Source organism: Schistocerca piceifrons, chromosome 7 (assembly GCF_021461385.2).
Source record: "Schistocerca piceifrons isolate TAMUIC-IGC-003096 chromosome 7, iqSchPice1.1, whole genome shotgun sequence".
Taxonomy (NCBI): Eukaryota; Metazoa; Arthropoda; class Insecta; order Orthoptera; family Acrididae; genus Schistocerca; species Schistocerca piceifrons.
In genome coordinates, this window is record NC_060144.1 from 523,345,232 (window position 1) to 523,365,560 (window position 20,329).

Consider the following 20,329-nt stretch of genomic DNA (forward strand, 5'->3'; position numbering starts at 1 on the left):
CATATTTCCTAATTGCAAAGACCAGCTTAGCAGCACGTTTTAAATTTTAGTATCTGTTGTAAGGTACATTGTGCAGTGCTTTCAAAAAGACGGAAAAAAGTGGTACAAGGTTAACCCAAATTGACTGAACTGTTTAACTATCAGTTAAATATGCACATTAAATCAACTGATTTCATCGCAAATTCCATCTTGGTACATGTGAATTAGTTCAGTAAACGAAGAGAACAATTTTCGTGTCAGTCTCACGCGTAATTTTGGTTGTTTCATATGGTGCCTGACAATAATTAGCATATTGTTGAGGATATCCAGAATTCACGTTTAAATAAACCCCATTACGTTTTTTCCAACGCCGAAGACGATGTCGCCTGTGGTAAGTGCATTACATATGTGTGAAAAACTGTTCCTTACGCCTCGGAAAAATATTTCTTCGCTTTTAGGTACTCTATATTTACGATATTACAGCAGACTTAAGTGTTCATGAGCGTAAAACGAAATTGGTAGTTCGTTGCTTTAATGCTAACACAGTGGCTTTATTATCGTCAAGAGTGTGGATACTGTCGAACGAAAACAAGTGCCCCCTTTGTAACTGAAATATCACGTCCAGTTTCTCGCCTAACTGCAGACAACGGCACGCTGTGACAGCCGTAGTTCGCCATCCAGTTAGTATAGAGGTCACTGGTGTGCAGCCACAATACCTTTAGTGACGTATATACAAATAAAGGCACTTGCGTTTTTAAGGCTAGACGAGGATACAAAACGCAAAAAATATTTCCGTTGGTAAAAAATAAGATTAATCAGAGTAGGTATTTCCTGAGTTTGTCACATACATGGCAATTTTTTATATGCTAAACCGCTGAATAGCTGTGTAATCATGTGATTGGCTGCTACAGCCTACAGCATAATATAATCTCTGCACCGGGGAAAAACTGGAAGGTTGCGCAGTGGAGTTAAGGACTGATTTTGAAGTCAAGACAAGACAAGCGCGATATCGTATAGAGTACTGCCATTGTTGCGTTGATTTTTTTAAAAAAATATTTACGAGGTAGGCTGATGTATATTCTGTTTAAAAAAATGATGCGCAGTAAATTTTGTGAGAGTTGCAATGAATTTCTTTAACGGAATATTAATTCTTGTTCATAGTCTGCCATATTTAAGAAAATGCCTCTCAGTACTCGAGAAATAATGGATGCCCTTGCCATTGTGGCAGAACACGAAAACGTGAAAGTTGCAGTCAGGAAATCGGTTACGGGAGGCGTTATTGCTTGTTTAACAACTATTTGTGGAGGCCTCCTGGGTGGACGTTTCGGCATGGCGATTGGTGAGTGGTGGACGTATTTATTTTTGGCGCATTATTTTTTTTATTTGGTTGCCCATATAAATCTTTTTCAGTACATATATTGTACACAGGATATTGGACAGAAAACCTTTTTAGCTATTGGTTTTTCAAATGTTAAACATACATTTTATAAATTTCTATGACAAATTGGATCTATACAGTTAATAAATACAAATTTTTGAAAAATATATATATTATTTCTACAATTTAAGATACAAATTACATTTTGTCTTGCATAAGATACTGTGAGATTGAATAGTAGCAGTTTTTCAGAAGGTAGGATGTCACAGACTTTTTAAAGCTTTGTAGTTCAGGAAGACATTTTGTATGTCTTGGTAATCTGCTGTCAGGTTTTCTTCCTGCATAATATACACCTTTTTGGCATAATGTGGTATTACAATGATTAACATGTATGACACTGTCTGACCTGGTACTGTAATCATGGACACTTTTGTTTTCAGGAAAAAGGTTTTCTTTTCTCAGTATGCTTTTTCTGACGTGCGTGACTACATCCAGTATACTAATGCAGGGAAAGGGTAGGATCTTTGGATCTTTAAAGAAAGGTTTGCATGATTTTCTGCTGCTCACTTATGTCATTATTCTTATAATTGCCCTTTGCTTCCTGGAAACTGTTATGGTCTGATGTACATTTCCCCAGAGAATGATACCGTACTTCAGTATTGAATGTACACGAGCAAAGTATACAGCCCTAACTGTTTCTGCACTAGTACTGTTGCAGAGAATTCTTATTGCATAGCTCACTTTTGCTAGTTTTGAATTTAGGGCTGTGATATGAGTGCTCCATGTAAGATTTTCCTGGATATGAATCCCAAGAAATTTAGTTTCATTGACAGCACTAATGTTTGGTTATCTATGCATATCACAGGTTGTGCCGGATTTTTATTTTGATCAGTGTGGAAATTCATGAATACCATTTTTTGGGGATTAATTACTAGCCTGTTTCTGGTAAACCATTCAGACACTCCTTTTGTAATATCTTTTGCAGATGCAGTAAGATTTTCTTCTTTATTCCCTTCCATCAATAGACTAGTGTCATCTGCAAACAGTTCAGATTCAGAATCCCTAAGGTGTGATGGGAAATCATTAACGTAGACCAAAAAAAAAGAAAGGTACCTAAAATGGAGCCCTGTGGAACACCATGACTTAGTACACATGGTTCTGAAAGGTGTACCTGGAGTTCATTTCCTTCCATGTACTTAATTTCAGTTACCTGAGAGCGATATTCCAAATATGATTTAATCCAATGATTTGGCACACCTCTTACACCATACCACTGAAGTTTCCTCAGGAGTATAAAATGATCAATCACATCAAAATCTTTTGTTAGGTCCAAGAATAAACCTGAGATATTTCTGTGGTTGTCCACTGCATTTAAGATTTTGTTCTGTTTGATTTATTGATCCATTTTCATCTACAGCTGCACAATGTGCTAGAGATATTTGGATTTTTTTGTTAATATTAACAGTTTTACATATAATATACCTTTGTATGTAATAACACACATTAATATATCAATTAATGATGAATACTTAAATAAATGTTGTTACACTATGTACAGAGAGATAAAATACAAATTTTCTTCTGAATGAGACTACATCAGGTAAACACACAAAAATTTAGTTTTGTAGGTATTCATTTATTGTGTAAAAGCAGCAATCAACCAAGTACAACTTTAGTTTAGATTTGAAGTGACCAATGTTTTGTATGTGTTTAGTGGTATCTGCTAAGGCATTGTATAGCTTGATACTAGGATGGATAAGGCTGTTTTGAAATAACTTTGTGTTGGCACTTTGAACATGTATATCCAGTTTTTGTCTTGTATCATAGCTGTGCATTGTGTGATTTTGAGTGATGAGTGGTCTTTTTGTATGTAAGTTTTGCTTTAAATACATTATATTTTCAAGTATATATATATGCAAGGAAGAGGCAGGATCATCCTTTTTTGAAACAATGGTCTACATGATTTGCGATTATCTACCCCTTCCATTATTCTTATAATTATTTTTTTTAATTTTCAATGTTTTGATGGCATCTCCAGAATTTTCCCAGAACATAATCCCATACCGGAGGTGAGAGTGTACAACTGCATAATATATACACTGAAGGGTTTGTAGCTGGTACAGTTTTTTAATGTACACAGCGCAAAACAAGAAGTACTTAATTTTTTGTTCATTTGTTCAATATGTGCTTTCCATTTCAAGTTGTCTTGTAGATGAAGTCCAAGAAATTTGGTACAGGCTGTTTTGGCAATTGTCTGCCCATATAGGTCTAGATTGGGTGATATCAGATTTTTTTGTTTGTGCTGTGTGTATATCCATAGCTACAGTTTTTTCAGTGTTTATTATTAAGTCATTGTCATCAAAGTAACATTTTAGCCTGTCAGTGGCTTCTTTTATGTTTTTTACAAGAGTTTCTTCTGAGTTTCCTGCAATTAGAACACTCGTATCATCAGCAAATTGAAATATTTTACTGCTGTCATTGCTTATGTTTAGGTCATTTACATAGAGTAAGAACAGAACAGGACCCATTACGGATCCTTGTGGCACTCCATATTTAACAGTCAATAGCTTGGAATTATATTTCGTAATGACATTGTCCCTTTCTTGATCTATTTCCACATATTTTTCCCTGTTCTTAAGATAAGAGCTGAGCCAGCTGTTAGCTGTTCCCCTAATGCCAAGATTTTCTAGCTTGTATAGCAATTTGTCATGATTTATGGTGCCAAATGCCTTTGACAAATCTAAAAATATGCCCATGGTAAGTTTTTTGCTGTCTAATGCTAACAGTGCCTCTAATAGAAAGGAGTGAACTGCAGATTCAGTTGAGCAGTTTGCTCTAAATCCGTGTTGAGATTCTGACAGAATGCCATTTACCTCTTATTGAAAAACCTTTCTAATATTTTTGAGAAAGCAGACAGGAGTGCCAGTGGTCTTTAGTTGGAAATATCATCTTTGTTTCCTTTCTTGTATAATGGCTTTAGTTTTGCTGTTTTCAATCATGAAGGAAAAGTTCCTGTAGCAAAAGATAGGTCACATAGGTGGGTTAAGGGCTCAGTAATCAAGTCTCCACACTTATTTATAATGAAATCAGGTATATCATGTACGCCTGCAGAGTGTTTCATTTTGAGACTTTTTATTGTAACCTGTACTTCTTATACATTTGTAGGGTACAGAAACATTGATCTGCTTGAGACTTTTTTCCCTGTTTCTGTATGCTGTTTTCTATTAGAAGTCTGTTGTAGTAGTTTCTCTGTTACATTTATAAAATAGTTATTAAACATATTAGCTACTTCCTGTGGGTTTCTGATTGAAAGTGGCAGTTTCAGTTGATCTCTGTGTTCTGAAGCCATGTTGACAACCAGAAATAATATTATTCTTGTCAAAGAATGTAATTAGTTTTGAAAGGAACACTTTTTCAATAATTTTCAAACCCTGACAATAGAAACACTGGCCTGTAGTTACCCATACAGTGATGATCACCTTTTTTATATAGGGGTATTACTTTTGCCATTTTCAGCTGCTGAGGGAAGACACCACACGATAAGGATGTATTGCATATGTTGAATAAAGGTGAAAGTATTTGTCTTGCTGTTATTTTTATAATATAATCTGGACTATCATCAATACCAGTTGAATACTTACTCTTCAGTGAATTAATGGTATTTAGGAGCTCTGTTGGGCTTACTGGACTGAGGAACATGGATATATTATTTATTTCACTTGATGAAAGTTCTTTCCATTATTTCACAAGGGTGTGCATATAAAACCAAATAGAAAACTGTCACTTAAGTTATGGCCAAAACTATTGATATTTATCTGACATGTTCCACACCCATGAGAATCAATACATTTTTGTGCCATAGACCAAAAAATGTATTGATTCTCATGGGTGTGGAACATGTCAGATAAATATGAAAATTTTCATATTCTTTACTTGCAGCACACATGAAGCTTCCAAATTTATTCTGAGTTATGTTTCAGTACACATTTGATTAGTACATCAGATGGAAGAACAAGTCGTATTTAAGTTTAGGAGCATTTTATGCAAATTGTGTGTTTAGTGGTTCAATAATTATTTCACTGAATACAAGCAATGGTCCATCATAAGTGACATACAGGTAAGGTGGTGACGTTATTTTTATATGCCTCATAGCATACTGAAAAAAATTAACTGTTTGTCATTTTTTTGTCCTGCATCTACATCTACACTCTGCAAACCACTGTGAGGTGCACAACAGAGAGTACATCCCAATGTACCAGTTATTAGGCTCTCTTCCATTCCATTCATGTATGGAGCGCAGGGAGAATGATTGTCTGAGTGCCTCTGTGCATGCAGTAATTATTCTAATCTTAGCCTCATAATCCACATGTGAGTGATCAGTCGAGGGCCAGTTCCTGAAACTTTGTTAATAGACTTTTTCTGTATAGTTTATGTATATCTTCAAGAGTCTACTATTTTAGTTCCTTTAGTATAACTGTGACTCTCTCCTACATATTAATCAAACATGTGATCATCCATGCTGCCCTACTCTGTACATGTTCAATATCCCCTGTTAGTCCTATCTGGTACGCGTCCCTCACGCTTGAGCAATATTCTAGAACCAGTTACACAAGTGATTTGTAAAGAATCTCCTTTGTAGACCAGTATTTTACCGATAAACCAGAGCCTGCCACCTGCTTTACCCACAGCTGAACCTGTGTGATCACTCCAATTTATATCCCTACAAAGTATTTCACCCAGGTATTTGTATGAGGTGGCTGATTCCAACAATGACTCATCAACATTTTAGTCATAGGATGCAATGGTTTTTTGTTTTGTTTTGTGAAGAGCAAAATTTTACATTTCTGAATGTTTAGAGCAAGTTAACAATCTCTGCCCACATTTAAATCTTATCAAGATCTGACTGAATATTTGTGCAGGTTCTTTCATATAGTGCTTCATTATAGAGAACTGCATCATCTGCAAAAAGCCTGACTTTACTATTAATATTGTGTTCTAGGTCATTAACATACAACATTAACAGCAAGGGTTAATATACAACATGAACAGCATTGGTCCCAATACACTTCCCTTAGGCACAACCTCTATATCTGATGATGACTCTCCATCCAAGAAAACATTCTCTGTCCTTCCTACTAAAAAGTGCTCATCCAGTCACAAATTTCACTTGGTACCCAATATGATCATATGTTTGACAATAAGCATAAATGTGGTACTAAGTCAAACACTTTTCAGAACTCGAGGAATATTGCATCTACCTGATTGCCTTGATCCAAAGCCTTCAGTATGTCATGTGGGAAAAATGAGAGTTGGGTTGCTCAAGACTGATGTTTTGAAATTGATGCTGGTCGACATTCTGTTCGAGATACCTGATTATGTTTGAGCTCAGAATATGCTCTAAGATTCTACAACAAATGGTGTCAGAGGATACTAGATGGTAGTTTTGTGGATCACTCTACCACCCTCCTTGTAGATGGGTGTGGCCTGTGCTTTTTTTCCCAAGAACTGGTCATGGTTTTTGTTTGAAGGATCTAAGATAGATTATAGTTAGAAGAGGGGCTGTTTCAATAGTCTGTATACAATCTGACAGCGATTCCATCGGGGCCTGGAACTGTGTTCAGTTGTAATGATTTCAGCTGTTTCTCAACACCACTGCCACTAATACTTATTTCATTCGTGTTTTCAGTAGTAGAAAGATTAAATTGGGGCAATTTTACTGGGTGTTTCTTTGTAAAGGAACATTTGAACACAAGAGTTAGGCATTTCAGCTTTTGCTTTGCTAGCCACTATTTCAGTTTATGTCTCATTTGCTAGGGACTGGACACCAACTTTGGTGCCTCAATCAGCTTTTACGTACGACCAAAATTTCTTTGAGCTCTGTAAAGGTCGCTAGATGATATTCTGCTACAGTAATCATTGAGGGCATCATGCATTGCTCTCTTGGCAGCCAAATGCATTTCATTCAGCATCTCTATTTATAGCTATAGCCCTGCACATGTTATGCAGAGTTTCAGTGTTGCTTCTCCCCCGCCCCCCTCCCATGTCAAAGTATATATATGTGATTACATAACAATCATATATACATAGACTGCAAAAAATAAATAAAATTAGGAAAACCAAGGAATTGACAGTCTACATTTAGTTAGCATTTCTCCAGATTTATTTTATATTATTTAGTTTTTATTGTGTGGCATGTATTAAGAGTTTAGAATCCCAAGATGAGCTACATGTATACAAAGATTACGAAACTACTATTTATCAGCATTTCAACACTGCTCTCCAGAATAATAAAACATAAATGACAACAGCTGATCATGAATATCAATGTCATTTATGTAGTTTATCACACCACACGTTACTGTTGGACTGATGGACCCTTGTGGGCATTCGTAGGGCATTGGAGCAAGGTTATTTGTGGTTGCATTCAAACTTGCTGTCCTTGATACGAATGCCCATGAGGTGAAGACTTAGCCGTGTCAGCAACATTTCTTATCTGTTAAGGGACCTCCACACACACCATTCCTAGTTGTAACTAACCAGAAAATTTTCATATAACTCCAGTTTTGATGCTTAGATTACCGCTATGGAAGTCATGCCTTATCTGAAGGTACTTCCAAAGGGAAAGAAAGAAAAAGGCTGCTCATTCTAACTGATATCAACGCAAAATGCCCCCTGTGGAACTCAGATAGAACTGACGACAAAGGGCAACTAGTACTTGACGTGGTAAATGAATGCAACCTGTTCTCACTGAATAGGGAGGGTCAGCCACCTACCTACCTCGGAGACGCTGGTGGTGTAAGTAACATACACCTTTCTCTAGGGAATGCAAAATCTCTTCCACTAGTCAACACATGGAGGGTCAAACAATGGAAAATCCAGGATGGAATGTAACAATACAAGAGAAAGAAAGTTGCTACTCACCATATAGCGGAGATGCTGAGCCGTGATAGGCACAATAAAAAGATTCACACCATCATAGCTTGCGGCCATTAAGGCCTTTGTCCGAGGATGTCGAGTGAATTTTAGTCTTGATGGTGGCACAGGGAATACTGGAAGTGGTTGGTTCACTCTAGCATCGTCCGATGTGAGAATGCCTCTCTACCTGGATTGGAATCATTCGCCAACCGAGATGTCATCGCTTACAAGACCTGGCATTGTGGAATAGATGCTAAGTCTCAATCTAGACCTAGTTATGTGTATAGCAATATGCCTTTTACATTGTATACCCGCTCATGTCGTAAAGTTAGTAATGATGAAAAAATACATGTATGGATGAAAGGACTTTGTGTACGTGCTGAAAATATAACTCATAACTGGTGATGTAACCCTGTACTATAATTATTAATAAAGTGATCTGTAGCATCAGTCATTAAGCATGTGTGTGTGTGAGTGTGTGTGTGTGTGTGTGTGTGTGTGTGTGTGTGTGTGTGTACTGCTGACAAAGGCCTTAATGGCCGAAAGCTATGATGGTGTGAATCTTTTTATTGTGCCTATCGCGGCTCAGCATCTCCGCTATACGGTGAGTAGCAACTTTACTTCTCTTGTATTGTTACAATACATGGAGGGGTATTAGATAGAGCCACACACAGTGACCACAACACAGTGGTCGTAACCACAGACAGATATATCAATGCACATAACATGGACCACGAACAGCTGCACTTACTCATAGGAAGAGCCGACTGGCAGAGAGTTCGAGATATTGTTGAGGCACCATCATTACACACCGTTCAGGGCAGTATAGATTACAAAACACATGTACTGACAGATTTCCTACAAAGAGCACAGGAAGCAGCTATACCACTAGCAAAGGGGACAGAAACAACCGTGGTCAACAGAACTGGCAAGACTAAGGAAGGATTCACGGGACAAAAGAAAGTACTACCGACAAGCAAAGACAACTCCTGAAAGACAGCTAAGACTTGATCTGTATCGCGACACTAAACGGAAATACCAAAAACAACTAAAGACAACAAGGCAAGTCTACTGGACCAGCTTTGTAAAAACCCAGCTACAGAACATCATCTACATCCATACTCCGCAAGCCACCTGACGGTGTGTGGCGGAGGGTACCTTGAGTACCTCTATCGATTCTCCCTTCTATTCCATTCTAGTATTGTTCGTGGAAAGAAGGATTGTCGGTATGCCTCTGTGTGGGCTCTAATCTCTCTGATTTTATCCTCATGGTCTCTTCGCGAGATATACGTAGGAGGGAGCAATATACTGCTTGACTCTTCGGTGAAGGTATGTTCTCGAAACTTTGACAAAAGCCCGTACCGAGCTACTGATTGTCTCTCCTGCAGAGTCGTCCACTGGAGTTTATCTATCATCTCCGTAACGCTTTCGCGATTACTAAATGATCCTGTAACGAAGAGCGCTGCTCTCCGTTGGATCTTCTCTATATCTTCTATCAACCCTACCTGGTACGGATCCCACACTGCTGAGCAGCATTCAAGCAGTGGGCGAACAAGCGTACTGTAACCTACTTCCTTTGTTTTCGGATTGCATTTCCTTAAGATTCTTCCAATGAATCTCAGTCTGGCATCTGCTTTACCGACGATCAACATTATATGATCATTCCATTTTAAATCACTCCTAATGCGTACTCTCAGATAATTTATGGTATTAACTGCTTCCAGTTGCTGACCTGCTATTTTGTAGCTAAATGATAAAGGATCTATCTTTCTGTGTATTCGCAGCACATTACACTTGTCTACATTGAGATTCAATTGCCATTCCCTGCACCATGCGTCAATTCGCTGCAGATCCTCCTGCATTTCAGTACAATTTTCCATTGTTACAACCTCTCGATACACCACAGCATCATCCGCAAAAAGCCTCAGTGAACTTCCGATGTCATCCACAAGGTCATTTATGTATATTGTGAATAGCAACGGTCCTATGACACTCCCCTGCGGCACACCTGAAATCACTCTTACTTCAGAAGACTTCTCTCCATTGAGAATGACATGCTGCGTCCTGTTATCTAGGAACTCCTCAATCCAATCACACAATTGGTCTGATAGTCCATATGCTCTTACTTTGTTCATTAAACGACTGTGGGGAACTGTATTGAATGCCTTGCGGAAGTCAAGAAACACGGCATCTACCTGTGAACCCGTATCTATGGCCCTCTGAGTCTCGTGGACGAATAGCGCTAGCTGGGTTTCACATGACCGTCTTTTTCGAAACCCATGCTGATTCCTACAGAGTAGATTTCTAGGCTCCAGAAAAGTCATTATACTCGAACACAATAAGTGTTCCAAAATTCTACAACTGATTGACGTTAGAGATATAGGTCTATAGTTCTGCACATCTGCTCGACGTCCCTTCTTGAAAACGGGGATGACCTGGGGAAAACCATTCAAGATAGAAACAGAACGAATTAAGACACTGACAGTTCTGTCAACACTAAAATAAGCTGACGGCGCAATGACCAGAGGATGGAGAAGCACAGCAGAATATCTTCTGAGCAGGCTCCTCCCAGATGACGACCCCACACAAGATGAGCGAGACCATGCTGACCTAGGAGAGAGCATGAGGCAACCATGCATCAGTGACAGTGTAACCATGCCATTCTTACAAGAAGAAGTCGCAACAGCAATCAGCAGGCTTAAAAACTGAAAAGCACCTGACCCAGACAAAATACTTTCAGAAACATTAAAACAAACAGTAACACAAATAATACCTTTTCTTACTAACATGTTCTACAATTCACTACTAACAGGCAGAATTCCAAACCTCTGGAAAACTGATAATGTAGTGATAATCAGGAAATCACAGGACAAAGAGCCAACAGATCCCAGAATGTATCAACCAATCTGTCTCTTAAACACTCTTGGCAAGGTACAGGAAAGGCTCTTGTGTGACCGTTTACAACCACACGGGCGCCTCCTCAGCCTAACGCCCCATCAGTTTGGCGTCAGGGAAGGTAGATCAATAGAAAACGCTGTCAACCAAGTGCTGACAGTAACAAATAGCATTAGCGACAAATATGTGGTCACCATACTAATTGAAATAGCCAGGGCTTTTGACAACTTGTGGTGGCACTCCCTCTTCGCCAGGTTAAGAGAAATGAGGCTATCAGCTTCCCTCTACAATAGCCTCCTCAACTACAGCAGAGGCAGAGTGGTGGAGTGGAGAGCTGGTACACAGAAGGTTGTCAAGATAATAACAAAGGGATGTCCAATATTCTGGGATATCGCAATCGAGCCCTTGCTGAACACCTTGGACAGTGACGACAGGGTGAGAGGTGTGGTGGCTTGCGCACACGACCTGCTCGTAGTGGTGTCAGCCAACTCCAGAGCAGCACTAAAGACAAAAGGTACGCGCACCTGCTTCAGAAAATTAACAGTTGGTCCAAAGAAAATTAATTAAAAATAGCTCCCAACAAAACTGTATATTTACTGCTCAGAGGGACACTACAGATGAATCCAATTCTAAAATTAGACAAAACAAGTATACAGAGGAGGCAAGCCACATGTTACCTCAGACTGCATCTTTGACAAAAAACAGACTTTCAACCATCATATAAAATTGACGATTGACAAAGCCTCCAAAATTATGCTCAAACTAACAAAACTAAACACAACTCAGTACAAATTACCTATTAAGGCGATAAGGGCCTATCACATTCTGATATTTGAATCCATTGCATGCTTCGCCACAAGTGAGTGGGCTCACAGACTGAATATACAGATTAACAAGACAGTTGCAAGACAAGGTAAATGTAGTGTTCTCCTGAGGATGATTGGAGCGTTCAACACCAGGTCACTAGAGGCACTGTGTGTTGTGATGGGGACCTGCCCTATAGACATAACTTTACTGGCTTAAGAGAGACAGGCTCAATAAAGTCACCAAAATTATGGAAACCGACATCATGAAGAAAACGCAAATGAAACAATGACGGATTCAAACATGGCAGAGAGAGTGGGATGCATCTGGCAAGGGTCACTGAGTGCACTCTTTCTTTCTTGATGCACATGAAAGACTACAACTGAAACATGTCGACCCAAGTCAGGGGATGGTCCTTTTCCTGACAGGCCACAGGCCATATCCGGTACATTTAAACTGTATAGGGCTGACTAACGATGAAGTATGCATATGCGGAGAAACTGGGACACCAGAACATGTCACATTGCTATGCAACATGCTAGCACAAGTGAGACCTATACAGAAAGACAATGGTATCAGCATAATAATATGTAATCCCGATGACTGGAACACAATAAATAGCGTAGCCGATATTGTATCGAACACACTGCATGAAGAATACAAGTGCCAGAATCCATATGGAAGGAGGTGTAGACAAGCACAAACAACACAACAAACTACATGGGAGGGGACAAGCAAGTACACAGATTCCGAAACCGAGGAAGGAACACAGTGAACATGACTCAGAAGGGATCAACATGTAAGGGACCAAAACCACCAATGCATGACACTGCATGCCACAACACAGTCACGAACAGCACAACAATCGTAAAACAAATAAACACTGGCACCACATACTAAGACTGTAGTAATAAGGTAATGTCATTTGGGAGGAGAAGGCTCGAAGAACTTGTATTCCGAGTCTCCTCCTCCACAATGACATAGTGTATTGTGTTTAAAGTATACTGCAGGCAAGCAGTAATGTATTGCTCATCTTACTGTGTGCAGACAAAAGTATATTCTCTTCTCTGTTCAAAGCTACAATCAATGAATTTTATACATCAGTAATGTATTAAGTTATTTAAGGAATAATGCAGTCAAGTAGCAATATATTCTGTTTCTACTAACAAATTGCAAACATAAGTGTATTTCTCATGTAAAGCTAAAATTAATGTATGAAGTGCTCAATCAGTATTTAATCTGTATAATCTGTGTACACACATATTAGCACAAACCATTTCAGATGAGAATAGCACAAGGTTGTACCGAGACCTTCTCATCAGAAATATGGTAGGTAGAAATAGTCCATTATCAAACAACATGCTACTTAGACTATATTACATATCCAGATACAGCATATCACTTCCCTCTACATACTGCAAATTATTTTCACCACACTCTTTGTATTACATTTCTTTTTTTATTTTTATTTTACATTTGTATTATATAAATTATATTCTGATCAACTAGGTACTAACAAATTATATGGAATCATTGTAACAGTTGTTGTTAAGCATTCAATTTGCTGTAACCTCAGAGAAATCTTTATATATTATGTTCTTTATGTTATTTTTTTAAAACATTAACAACTGCATACCAATAAGATTGTTACAATGAGAAGTCTTTGCTGTTAGATTCAGATGCGTCTGACCCACCTTACATTACAAGGTGGAGGGTTACTCAGTACTGTTAATGAAATAAATAAAAAGTAAATGGTACTTCCAAAGGCTTTGATGTCTGGAAGAAACTTGTTTTCAATTTCAGCCTAAGCTGTAACTGATGGCCAAATAGGGGGTGATTCAGTGTTTTCGACCTTCAGTTGTTCTTGATGAGCAGTGTCTTCCCAGAGAATTCTTGGAGGTGTGATGCTGACAAGACTGTAAATCTTCTTGACAGGCATTTATCGTTCTGTAGCTATGGACATTCATTGTGTTGGGAGTTCCACAATAATGGGTTCTCTTCAAACTGATTGTCACTGAACTTAGATAAAACGCAATTCATGTACTGCACAAGACCTGACCACATCGTTAACAATAATGTGTGAGGGTAAATCAACAAATGAAATAAGATACTCCAAAATCTTGTATGTTTATATTTATAATAAATGTGCATTGTGATGACTCAGTGGTTTTGCTATTTGGTAAATTATTGACATTCAGCAATTTGTATTATCTTAAACTAGATATTGCATGGTACAGATCATCTTAAACGTCTGAGCATTGCAATGTATACATTACAGATAATGTCAGATTTTTGAGATGAAAATGTAAAAAAACTGACTCACTTTTCCTATTTGCATTCATTAATTTTTTGTCACTCATTTGTATAGAAGAAAGGATCTGCTGCATAGAAATTAGTAATAAGGATACTATGTTTTGCCCAGTCTAGAAACTTCTGTAGACAGCTGTTTAAACGCTTGAGCATTCTGACAAGACTCGGTCAGTGTATTTACTTCATCGTGAAACTTGTCTTCAACATCAGTCTCATTTCAGAAACAACTGTAAATTCATAAATGCAGTTCTAGAAGGAGAAATGACAAACTTTCACTAAGCCTTAATGTAGTGAAGGGGGTGAGAGAGAGAAAGAAATTTAACTAAACTGCTGTTTAGAAGATTATAATTTGAAACTGGGATAGCATCATTAATATACTGACACATTAAGTGAATGACGTATGATCTAGACTTCTTATAACAATAAAAATGTTACTCATTTCAGTCATTGATGGTTCTTTCTTTTTGGTGAGCCTCACAGACCGTATTAATTGAAATAACTCTAACATTATTTTCCCTGTGTCCCAATGACTATTTTTACAGGTAACTGACTTTCATCACAAGAGCAATCCATTACTAATTAATTAGTGAAGGAATGGAAGTAAATGTAGAATAAGCTTGAAACACTCTTGACATTCTAGTACTCAGTCTTAGTATATTTAGAAATTGGCAAGTTCTGAAAACTGGATTCACAAGCTTGCACATGAGTTTATTTTTAATTTGCTTTGTAGCCACATCCGAAGACTTTATAGTCTCATCAACTAACAATATTAATATGTTGTCAAGAGTTGAAACAGTAGAGGCTGCTTGACAGCTCTGCAGTACAGCAAATGTAGTCCGTGTTTTTTTAAAGATTGGTGCCCTTTTAGGCTAGTTCAAGAATGCAAATACCATGGTCAGTTATGTCACATGGTATTGGCAGATCTAGGACAGAGTTATATCTTGGTTTGAAACATCACTCTGCTTGATGTACATTTATGTTGAGGTAGACTAGGATTTGCTGTAGGTTCACTTTTTTAAAAGAAACACAGCACTTAAAGCTTAACTCTTTAAACTACTTTAGAAAAAACACTTGGTTGTATAGTGGGTGATGGTGGTTTACAGTATCAATATTTACCTTTTTTTGGTCAGAGGACTTCCTTGAGGCCTAGCTGTTTTATTTAAAGGTACTTGAGAAAGTTGCAATTGATGAGCTGTCACTATTGTTCTGTGGTAGTTCCATGACATACAACCAGGAATACCATCCAGTTCTTACTAATATTTGTTTTTGCTTTGTTGCTAAAATACTTGTTAAATTTCAGTATGTGCAAAATATTTTTTGATAATGATTACAGGCAAAAGAGCTTTCATCGTACTTTTTGAGTTTGAAATATAGTGTGGAATGCGCTGAAAGTGATGATTTTTAAGACTTATGCGTCCGAGCAATAAGTAGACTCGGTTATGACCAGTCAAAATTTAACGTAGGGAGAGCACAAATGAAAGGCTTCGGAAAAATGTGTTGCAATACTTTTCCTCCATATCAGGGGATCGGAAAAAAAGAAAACATAAGTGATCACTCGCATCTCAAAACAAGTATGAGGCTGATTCAGCTATTTTTTGTCATGTAATCTATAAGGTAGCAACCAGAAATGCTTCCTCAACGTATCATGAATTTTGGTTCAGCCATTTTTGAGATGATCTAGATTTTTTAATTTCAATTATATTGAAGAAACAGCATCAAAATTAAGAATGAGAAAAACTGAAATGTGTACAGCTGCAAATGTTAAGTTCCTTAACATCGGTTATCTTGCAAATGTATACTAATCATGTCCTTTAATAGAAGGTATTGTTAGAATATATAAAATGTTATTCATTGGCTTTATTGAGATGCCAGTTTCTTCTACTCCAGTTTCTTCCTTTCAGTGTAGACCTTGGTTGGACCTGGTTAATGATTTTGGTCCTGATTTCCTCTTTCACTCCTGGTGCTATCTTCACCTTCCATTAATGATTATATGGTCCCCATTATTGGGTTTCACCTACCATCTTTTCCAAATTTTACAGAAGTGTGTATCATGCTGGAAAGGTTGCCCACTGCAGTGTATGCTCCACCTCTATGCCCTTCTACCCTCTCACTCTTCCTCCCTGTTGTCATAGTATACCCAAAACTCAGTACGGTAGCCATCATGTAGCGGAGGGGGGGGGTCATGAAATACCTGCACGATGATAACCCCGTGACCATGCACAGAGCACACTGTTGATGCCTGTGCTGCACTCTCCAGATGTATGCCATGGGGTATGTGCCCATCGTGACTGGATCACAGGGACTCCCAGCCAGGGAGCCGTTGCTGTGGCTGGATGGCACCCATGAGGGGAGCCCCCATGCAGAATGGGTGACACCACGGTTGATAGTTCGCACATGAAAAGTCTCTTTTGTTGAACACATTGAAGGCAAATATGGGGGAGTAGCAGCCATGTCTGAGGTGAAGACCAATTCCCTACTGATTAAAACATCATCTCCTGGAAAGACACAGGCACTGCTCTCCTGTGAAAAGTTGGATGACATTCCCGTGACTGTCACTCCCCACGAGAGTCTCAATGTGGTCCAGGGCATCATCTTTCCCTGCAATCTGACGATGAGCTGCAGGCCAGCTTAGACTGACGGGGTGTACTCTTCATCTGTCATGTCCATAGGTGACCAACAGAAAACAGGGCTTTCGATATCGATATGGTGCCTGAGAAGGTCAAGGTGATAGTCTATTGGTGTGTGTTCCTCCTCCAATGAGATGCTTCAGGTGTGTGTAGTTTGGACATTTGTCTTCTCGTTGCACTGCTACCCCTGTCTTCAGGGATTGTGGATGTCTGTTGCATGCAAACATGCCTTGTGCCCCTCCCCCAATCTGTGTAAACTGTGGTGAGCTCCACCTTTCCTGCTCCATTTTTAAGTGTGAGAAGAGAATTGAGGAGTATAAGACCCTGGACAAGCTCAAATATCAAGAGGTGAGAAAAAGTATGAGCCTCTTAATCCCTTACAAATGACACAATCTTACACTACAGCTGCAATGTCATCGCCTTCTGTGTTGATGGTGCTTTCCTCTGTTGTGCCTCTTACAGGGTGTCCTCAGAGCTGCCCACTAATACCTGCCCCCCCCCCCCCTCCCCAAGGTGTTAGTGGACCCTTCTGATGCTTCCACTGCACCCATTTCAGGAGAATTGGCTTCTCATCTGCCAGGGACACCGATCCCCATACCCCAGTTAGAGGTGCTTCATCCTTCTCTGGCTTCTCTAGCTTGGAAGAGGGCCCTAGGGACTCTCACTTCCATGGTTCCTACTTGTCCACAGCCAGACACCAGCGAGTGGCTGAAGGAACCACAGGGTGCAGGCCATCTGACTTGTCGTTCTTCCTCTGTCCATGAAACCAGTTCAAGGAAACCTTCCCAGTCCTCTTCTTCTAAGGAGAAGAAGGACAAGGAGGACAAAAGGAAGTCCTCTAAGACGAAGGAAAGTCCAGTGGCACCCACACCACCAGACTCTGCATATACTCCTTCTGTGCCCAAGATGGAGATGCTGATGGCCCCGAGCAATCACTTTGTACCCCCACAGTATTCAGACAGTCTGATCCTACAGTGGAACTGTAACAGATTTTTCCACCATCTGACTGAACTGTGGCAGCTTTTAAGCACTTACTTTGCATTCTGTATTGCCATCCAGGAAATGATGTTTCAAGGAACTCGCACCCCTACCCTTTGTGGCTACTGAAGTTATTTTAAGAATCATACTGACTATGAGAGGGCGATCAGATGGAATTTGCACTTATGTGTTGGAATCATACATACCTTGTGCCTCTTGATACACCTTAGGAGGCTGTCACTGTTCGGTTAAGGGCACATCAGGGATTTACCACCAGTAATGTTTATTGTTCTCCCAGTAATGTCATGTCCCAGGATGTACTTTCTGTGTTAATCCTTCAGCTCCCCAAACCTTTCCTAGTCTTGGGTAACTTCAATACTTATAACCCTTTGTAGGGTGGAACAGTGATCACTGGTTGTGGTAAAGAAATCAAAACTTCACTGACACAGCTCGATCTTTCCCTCTTGAACTCTAGTGCCTCCATACACTTCCTTGTGGCACACACAATGTATTCAGTCACTGATATTTCCTTTTGCATTTCTGGTCATCTGATCTGTCCACCGGAGAATCCATGATGACCGGTGTGGTACTGGCCACTTCCCGATCTTTTTGTCGCTCCGTCAGGGGCGCTCTCCTGGATGCCCACTCAGATTGGTTCTCCGTAATGTTGAGTAGGATGGGTTCACCTCTACTGTTGTCCTTAGCTCCTTATTGCATGGCAGTAGCGATGCAGCTGTTCAGCATACAATAGCAGTCAACCAAGCCATCCCCTCTTCCCCGGGATCCTTCTGTTGGAAGACAGTATCCTGAGGACCGCAGAGGTCGCTGTGGCCATAGTAGCAGCCTTTCCAACACCATAAGCAGGATCCTTTGCTGTAGCACCTCATTGCCTTTAAATGGCTCCATGCCTGCACCAGCTACCTAGTAAAATGACAAAAGCAAAAATCCTGGGAGCAGAAAGTTTCCACCACACAAGTATGGGCAAAGGTCAGACTACTCTATGGCTTCCAGTCCCCTGCAGGTGAACCAAGTATTTCCGAGGATGGTGCTGTTTATACTGATCCATATGCTGTCGCCGAACGTTTTACTGAATATTATGCTTGCTTGTCTGTGTCTGAGAACTACCACCCTGCCTTCTGGCTCATAAAACAGCAGGTGGAGTGAATGCACTTAACTTCTGCTACCTGCCACCTGTAGCCATGTAATGCTCTGAAATGGGAACTCCATTGCCCTGATACGGCCCCAGGACCACACCGTGTCCACAACCAGATGCTGAATCATCTCTCAGTGGACTGTTCGTGTTATATTCTTTAATCAGATCTGAAATGAGAGTGAGTTCCCATCTCAACAACGAGAAAACACAATAGTTCCAGTACTGAAACTGGGTAAGAACCCCCTAGAGATGGACAGTTGTCACCCACTTAACCTTACTGATGTTCTCTGTAAGTTGATTGACTGCATGGTGAGCAAGTGGCTGGATTGGATCCTTGGATCTCAGGGTCTTTTAGCTACGTCTCAGGGCAGTTTTCTCAAGGGCTTATCCACTGTTTATAATTTGGTTCACCTCCAGTCCACCATCCAGACAGCCTTTGCACATCATCAGCACCTCATTGCTGTCTTTTTTGACCTATAGAAGGCTTATGACACAACATGGTGTCACCCCCCCCCCCCCCCCCCCCCCCCGACACCCTCCATATCCCTCCTTATATGCTGACAAATTTTACTTTTATTATTGCCCCTGTAGTATAGGTGTTGCTGAGCATCGCCTAGAGGGCACTATCTGAAAGGCACCGTCATGGGCTCTCACCCATAGCTTTCGGTTTTCAGCCACCAAGACTCATGTCATGCACTTCTGTTGCCATCATACTGCCCACCCGCTCCCAACTTGTGACAGCAGCCTTCCACACTAGCCATGTGAACAGCATACAAGTCAAGATTGAAGTCCCTCCATTACCTATCATGTGCTAACAATAGCTGCCGAATCACACTAGACATGTTCGTAGCTTCTCAGCACATCCCAGCTATTGTATCCTTTTCCCTTGAAGGGAGTTCCCTCTCCCGCAACAGCAATCCAGAACTGGGTTTACAATTGCTGCACACCTCCAGTGTCTCTGTTCAGAACTGCAACTTCCTCCACTGGTCAGGGAGACATTGTATCAGCCTGCATGGCTTGTACCCTGACCTCAGATTTGTCGCCAAGTCTCCTTTGGTCCAAAAGATTCCACTGACGCCCCTCAATTTTTCGCCATCAGCTCTTGGCTCTCCTTGGGATGCATTCGTGTTTGGAAGTGGTATCACCGTTGGCTCGACAATTGATGGACAAACGGCCTTTGCATACGCATATGCATGGTGCAGCAAACTCCACTCCCTGTCAAATGGCTGCAGTGCCTTCCCTACTGAATTGATGGCCATTATACCATCCCTTAGCCATGTTCATTCTTGC

General features: G+C 40.0%; 1 protein-coding gene across 1 annotated transcript in view; it reads left to right on the forward strand.

The window, feature by feature from the left end:
- Window positions 1-905: 905 nt before the first annotated feature.
- The window catches only part of LOC124709062, a 36,248-nt gene continuing 16,824 nt past the window's right edge, over window positions 906-20,329 (forward strand). The window contains exons 1-3 of the mRNA XM_047240711.1: window positions 906-1,042; window positions 1,141-1,318; window positions 1,798-1,922. Coding sequence (XP_047096667.1) covers window positions 1,159-1,318; window positions 1,798-1,922 — 285 coding nt within the window. The 5' untranslated portion in view covers window positions 906-1,042; window positions 1,141-1,158. The remainder of the gene's footprint in view (window positions 1,043-1,140; window positions 1,319-1,797; window positions 1,923-20,329) is intronic.